The sequence below is a fragment of the Peromyscus californicus genome, unplaced genomic scaffold, assembly GCF_007827085.1.
Source record: "Peromyscus californicus insignis strain IS unplaced genomic scaffold, ASM782708v3 Scaffold_6__1_contigs__length_162567912, whole genome shotgun sequence".
NCBI lineage: Eukaryota > Metazoa > Chordata > Mammalia > Rodentia > Cricetidae > Peromyscus > Peromyscus californicus.
In genome coordinates, this window is record NW_026294584.1 from 144,889,520 (window position 1) to 144,897,126 (window position 7,607).

At 41.5% G+C, this 7,607-nt stretch overlaps 1 protein-coding gene across 1 annotated transcript; it reads left to right on the forward strand.

The window, feature by feature from the left end:
* Nucleotides 1-5,250: 5,250 nt before the first annotated feature.
* LOC128100125 (60S ribosomal protein L36-like) lies at nucleotides 5,251-5,571 on the forward strand. Its single transcript, XM_052722248.1, has one exon. It carries the CDS (start codon nucleotides 5,251-5,253, stop codon nucleotides 5,569-5,571), a length of 321 nt encoding a protein of 106 aa, XP_052578208.1.
* Nucleotides 5,572-7,607: the final 2,036 nt, after the last annotated feature.

Here is a 7,607-nt window from a genome sequence, read left to right on the forward strand (position 1 = left end):
AGGCAATGGTAGCACATGCCTTTAATCCTAGCATTTGGGAGTCAGAGATCCATCCTGATCTCTATGAGTTCAAGGCCACACTGGGGAACAGAGCCAGGCTTGTTGACACATGCCTTTCATCCCAGCACTAACCATAGAGGTCTGGAGGTCTGTACAGACAGACAGGAAGTGATATAGCTGGGCAGAGAGAAGAAGTAAGATGCAGAACAGAAAGGCATGTAGGCATGGGTATACAGGAGGTAGGTTTTTTTGGCTAAGGATCTCCAAGTGGTAAGAATGTGGCTGGCTTCTTTCTGTTTTTCTGATCTCTCAGTTTTAACCCCAATATCTGGCTCTGGGATTTTTATTAATAAGACCATTTAGCAATTCATCAGACATCTGGTGCCCAACTGGAGAGAGAGAATGAGGAAAGGGGAGGTGGGAGAGATGCTATGAGCCGCCACCAGGAGAAGCAAGATGTGAAAGTACCAGTAAGCCACAAAGCCATGTGGCAACTTATAGATAAATAGAAATGGGTTAAGTTATAAGAGCTAGCTAGTGAGAAGCTTGAGCCATAGGCCATACAGTTTGTAAATAATATAAGCCTCTGTGTGTTAACTTGGTACTAAGCAGCTTCAGGGCATGAGTGGGAGAGATTTGTCCAGACCACAGGCAGGGCGAAACACAGGAAAACTTTTGAATACAATGTGTGTGGGGTTTTATCTAGATCAGATTGCCCTGTGGACATGTCTATGGGACATTTCTTTGTTTATGATAATTGGTGTAGAAAGACCATCCATTGTGAGTGCTCCTATTCTCTGGGTCTGGCTCTTTGCTGTATAAGAGAGGAGAAAGTGAACTGAATAATAGCCATGCATGCATTCATCTCTCCCTGTTCTCTACTGTGGATGTGATGTGACCAGGTGTCAGAAGTTCTTGTGCCCTTGACTACAACTTGAAATTGTGAGCTAAAATAAACTCTTTCTCTCCTAAGTTGCTTTTATTCAGGGTATTTTATCACAGCCATAGAAATGAAACTAGTTGTCTAGTTTGCTTAAGTTGCTGTGATAAACACTGACCAAAAGCCACTTGGGGAGGAAATAATCTGTTTGGCTTAAAGTTACACATCACTGTTTCTCACTGAGGGAAGTTGTTGGAGCAGGAACTCAAGCAGGCAAAGAGGCAGGAACTGAAGAAGAGATCATGGAGGAAGGATGCTTATAAATTTGGTCCCCTGGCTTGCTCAGTTTGCATATTTATGCAAGCCAGAACCACCTGTCCAGGATGACACCACAGTGGCAGGATCCTCGCACATAAATCACAAATCAAGAAAATGACTTGCCTATAGGTAAACTTGATAGAGGCAATTCCTCAGCTGAGGTGTCAATGAAAGGAAAAGTATTGGCTTAGGACCACCAAGACCAACTTCTCAGACCTAGTTCTCAGCACAAAGGAGATTTATTTGCCCCAGAGGGACAGGGGCCAAGGATAAAGGACAAAGACAGAAGATAGAGGAAGAGAGAGAAGGGAAAGGGAACCTGGGAGATGGGGAAGGGATATTTGTTCCAGAGGGACAAAGGACTGCTTCTGGATAGACAGATGTGGTACATAGGCAAATGGTGGCTTACAAAGGTAAAGGGGGAAACCTCATGTTTTCTTAAGGTATAAATATTATCTCTAAATTTATAAGAATATATATATATATATATATATATATATATATATATAGATATATATTTAAACTTTCTGTCATGATATTAATGTTCATATAGAGTACTATCTAATTTTAGAAACAGGCTTCATATAGCTTCCTATGCATGATTTCAGGCTTGAGTCTGAAGCAGATAACTAGGTTTTAAGTTTGTGTATTCCAGGTGTATTTAATAGACTGTGGTCCTTTAGCCTCTCTGAGATATACTACCTATGACATTTAAAATGTTTAAATTTTCTGAAGTAAACCATGACCATTCCTAACAGTGACCTTTGAAGTCGCCAAAAGGATGATGTGGTCCCACAACAATGATTCCACCTGGATTGTGGTAAACCCATTAAGGTGAGAAACACCATCCAATGATCAGAGTTGGATTACAAACTGCTCAAGACAATTTCAAATCTGCTAGATGAGATGGTCCATTCTCACAGACTAAGCTAGCCTGGACTTCACATAAGCTCTGCACTTTCCCATCACACAGAGACTGAACAACAAATGATAGAGGTAGTTTTACCAAAACTTGAGCATTATCTCTATTTCCTCGGGGCTCCCTAAAGATTCCAACAACCCCCAGAGAGCAGGAAGTAATTTTAAGAACAAGATGTCCATATTCCCAAGAGGTGGGGTGGGTAGTTTTTGGTTGTTTGGTGGGTTATGAATGTTTGTCATTGTTTAGGGGGGTTGGTTGCAAATTGTTACTGGTCATGGTAAAGAAAGAAACTAAGCAAGGGAGGTTGGATTCAAGGATCTCTTTCTAAAAAGATAAAGGGAGATATGGAAAGGATAGGCTAAAAGCTTAGATTATTGAATCTACTTTAAACCAAAAAGCAACTATTAATAAATATTTTACATTGGTATGGATTTTTGTGTATTGATAGCAATCTAAGGTTATTTTTTAAACATACTGTATATATGTGTCTATGATACTTTTGTATGTTAATGCAAATTTAAGGTTATTTTTGTTAGAACATACACTATAGATGTTTCTACTCTTTTTAAAGATATTTTTGTATCTTGATACAAATTTAAGGTTATTTTTGTTATACTGTGCATTTATTTCTACTCTTGTTTAAGGTATTGTACCTATGCAGCTCATTTGAAAATGTAATGCATAATTAAGAAATAGAGGTTAGTAGTCATCTATAATAAGCAAACTTGTAGTCATGTTAGACATATTTTCAAGGTTCAACAGAAATATTTTAGATAGATAGGTGGTCTTCAAACATTTCTGAGACCTAAAGAATGTGGCATTTAATATATTTTGATAGCTGGGCGGTGGTGGCCCACGCCTTTAATCCCAGCACTCGGGAGGCAGAGCCAGGCGGATCTCTGTGAGTTCGAGGCCAACCTGGGCTACCAAGTGAGTTCCAGGAAAGGCGCAAAGCTACACAGAGAAACCCTGTCTCGAAAAACCAAAAAAAAAAAAAAAAAAAAAAAAAAGATATTTTGATAACCTAAGGCTTTTCATGACATTGAGACACGTCTGTTCCCGGCACCAACAATTTACTCAAAAAAGATGATGGGCATCAATGAACCTCCACATGGAGTTAGCTTTTATTGTTGCAAAGTTAGCCACTGGGTTAGAAAATTCCCTTGCCTTGACTGCTGACAGTGTATTTTCCAAATTGAACAAGCAGGACACAAAAGAAGGCAACTGTCAAAGCTTGTCAAGACAAGGTAGGACAGGCTTTCAAAATTTGCTGCTTCACTGAAAAGGCTTTCAGATATGCTAGGCCACAGTGTAGCCTAAAATAGATATCCCAACGTTGCAGAGGAACCTTGCCTGACTTTCCAGGTAGCCAGCGGTTTCTGTTACTTCTATAGTTTTGGAAGTTGTTTGCTCTACACTTCTTATTTACTTGGGTAATGTTAAACAAATCCTAAATGGTCTTATAATAAAACCCAGAGCCAGATATTGGTGTAAATGCTGAAAGATGAGAGAGACAAAGGAACAAGCCACAGCCACCACCTCTTACCTCACCAACTCCCCAGCCTGAAAAAGCCTCTAGCTGAAAGGGACATTTCTGCTGAAAAGTCTTTATTTCCTGTCTCCTCATGCCTTATATACCTTTCTCTGCCCAGCCATCACTTGCTGGGATTAAAGGCATGTGTGCTTTCCAGTACTGGGGTTAAAGGTGTGTGCCACCACTGCCTCTGTTTTCTTTCCTAGCCTGAGTCAATCTCATGTAGTACAGGGTGGCTTTGAACTCACATAGATCCAGATCAATGCCTTCTGAGTGCTGGAATTAAAGCTGTGTGCCATCACTGCCTGGCCTCTATATTTAATATAGTGGCTTGTTCTGTTCTCTGATCTTCAGGCAAATTTTGTTAGGGTACACAATATATCACCACAAGGTAATATTATATCCTCAAGTCTTTGGTAGGGTGAAAGTCTAGATAGTTATAGTTACAGTTTTCCTTATTACAAAATTCAGAAAAGAAACTTACAAAAGAGATGTAAATTGCATAAGGTTGAGAGACATAAAGTCTTAAGCTATTTATTGAAGAAAATGTTTTTAGGCCTAAAAATATATTTCTAGGTTGGTTGTACAAGTTATGATAGAAAGATAGAAAGTGGTTTAGGTATAAAACTTTGGACTTACCAAGATAGGATAGATAATACAGTATTTTCTATGGGTTTGCAAAAAAAAAAAATGGAATGGATATTGTAAATGTAATTCTTACCTGATAATTACATATATTGCATATAGTTTTAGTATATTAGAGTTAAAACACTTCCTTTTTATTTAGAAAATACCCGATAATTGTTCATATTGTGTATAGTTTTACTGTGTTAGAGTCAAACCTTTTGTTTTTATTTAGACAAAAAGGAGGAAATGTTGTGGGATATTCAATTACACTGTGAACCCCAAGTTTGCATTTGCATTAATTAAATAAAATCAACCTTGGGTCTGGAGGCCGAGTTAGCAACTAATTGACAGAAAGTAATCAGAGAGTCATAGGGTGTCTGTAAGTTGATGGAGAGGTGCACAGGAAGTAGTAGGGAGGGACTTAGTGTAGCATGGGGTTTTTGTTGTGGCTCAGCGACTCTCTTCCTTTTGGAGATACCTGCAAGGAGAGAAGGTCAGCTAGTTCCTCTCAACCTCTCTGAGCTGGCAGGTTTGTACTTCAGCCCTTGGCTCCCGAGTCTTATTGATAAATAGAATGATAGAGATTTAATTAAAAGCTGTATTTGGCGGCAGCAACATAGCCGGCTCCTGCAGGAACAGAACTCCCACCAGGCCAAGGCCTGAGCAGCCAGGCCACTGCCAGAGAAGCAGGCCATCATCTGTGGAGCCGCATTTGCTGGCAAAAACAGCAGCAGATTAAAATACAGTCTCTGTGCAGATGGAAAAGCAGCGTGTGTATCTATTACTTGTAAATGGGGAAACATTTTCCAAGATTTTATGGTTTTACAAGTGCTAGATGTGCAGGTAAGTGGAGATCATCAGGGCGGCATCTGCTGCCATCGGGGTTCCCGGGACAGCGGGGTGCGTCGGAAGGCGGACGGGCATCGCCGGCCGAGGTGCTGGGTTTCGGCCACTGTCTCCTCTGCAGCCATGGCCCTGCGCTACCCCATGGCCGTGGGCCTCAACAAGGGCCACAAGGTGACAACGAAGAACGTCAGCAAGCTGAGACAAAGCCGGCGCCGCGGGCACCTCACCAAGCACATCATGTTTGTGTGGGACATGATCCGGGAGGTGTGCGACTTCTCTCCCTATGAGCGGCGCGCCATGGAGCTGCTCAAGGTGTCCAAGGACAAGCGCATGCTCAAGTTCATCATGAAGAGGGTGGGCACGCACATCCGCACCAAGAGGAAGCACGAGGAGCTGAGCAACGTGCTGGCTGCCATGAGGAAGGCTATGGCCAAGAAGGACTGATCCCCCCCCCCCAAACATTTGCTACCGCGCAAAACAAAACAAAACAAAAAACCAAAAAAAAAAAAAAAAAACCAAACAAACAACCAAACTAAAACAAAAAACAAGTGCTAGATGTAATAGCAGTGACTTTCTGTCTCAACTACACAGCTATGTAGTATATACTAATTCTTTCCCCCTTGTTCTCCATCTTTTAAAAACACACCAGTTGTTAATTAATTAAATATTATTACAACCAAAATTGGGGATAAGATGCTGGTGGTTCTGGAAGCAAGAGTGCATGGAATCTTACCAACTGTGTGATCTTGAAGAGGTCTTAGTATTCTCATTTGTAAAGTGGGGGGACACAAAGTTACATAGTTAAAGCCAGACACAAAGGCACATGTCTGTAATGCTAGCAGTACTGGAAGGCTGATATAACACGAACCTTAAAAGGTCTTCTTAATGAAAACTCAGGGCCACACATTGGGGTGAAAACTGAGAGATCAGAGGAATAGAACAAGCCAAGCCACAAGTTCTTACCGCTAGGAAATCCTCAGCCCAAGAGAGATCTACTTCCTGCATACTAACACCTATATACCTTTCTGTGCCCTGCCATCTTACTTCCTCTCTCTGCCAAGCTCTAAATCACTTTCTTCTTTCTGCCCAGCTCTATCACTTCCTGTCTGTCTGTTCAGAATTCCAGATCTCTATGGCTAACTAGTACTAGGATTAAAGGTGTGTGCCACCACGTCTGGCTTTGTTCCCCAGTGTGGCCTTGAACTCACAGAGATTCGGATGAATCTCTGCCTCCTGAGTGCTAGGATTAAAGGCATATGCTACCACTGCCTGACCTCTATGTTTAATATAGTGGCTGGCTTTAACCTCAGATCTCTAGGCAAGATTTATTTGTTAGAGCACAAATAAGATATCACCACAGGCCGAAGCAAGAGGACTGCTGAGAATTTAACACCCACCCTGGGCTATATAGTGGGTTCCCATTGTCTAATATTTTAGTGGGGATACAATATGCACATGTCTACTTGTTCTATATAGAGGTCCATAACAGATCAAAGTAACCATTATATCAAGTTCTGCTTGTTGAACCATGGAGTTGATTGGGGTTACTTACATCAGCTTGGGTAAGAGGTTGCTTCCAGAAGCAGTGATAACTCAAAGTTGCCTGCAACTCTGAAAAGCTGGATCCAATATGAATGATGACTGTTGCTAGAGCTTTCTTCACATTTTGTAGGCTGCTGGGCAGGCCTGAGAATCTCCTCCTAGCAGGTGGTCTGGTCAGTGTCTCATCCCCCACCCTCTGCCCCTAGTTCTTTGTGATTCTATATAAAGCCTTGGGGAAGAGCCTTCATGAATCTTGTGAGTTTCAGCTTTCCCAGACATATCAAGTTTGTTTACTTCCAGAGTTCGAACAGCCTGTCCTCTTTTTCTGGAAGAAATGACACATTTGGAAGAGATTACTATACTACAGTACCAGGCCAACCTCAGCTACAGAGCAACCATTTCACAAATCAGAAAATAAGGTTTGGAGATACAGTTCACCAGTTAAGAGCACTTGCTGTTTCTTCAGAGAACAGGGATTTTTTTTATTGAATTTTTTTTTAATGTATTATGCTCTGATTATGCACGGTTTCCCTCCCTCATTCCTCCCAGATCTTCCCTACCTTCCCACCCATCTAACTCCATGTATTTTCTGTCTTTCTTAACACATGGGTCAGATGACTTACCACACCCTGTAAATCTAACTCTAGAGAATTTGACTCCCTCTTTCCGTCTCCACAGTGTGCATGAGCACATGTACACACACTAAGTAAATTAAAGAGAGAGAGTGTTGCTAATGTTTTCCTGCCTGGCCCACAGTCAGGACAAATCTCTCTCACCCGCCAGTCCCACAACCGCTCAAACCCGACCAAGTAAACACAGAGACTTATATTGGTTTCAAACTGTAAGGCCGTGGCAGGCTTCTTGCTAACTGTTCTTACAGCTTAAATTAATCCATTTCCATTAATCTACACCTTGCCACATGGCTCGTGGCTTACCGG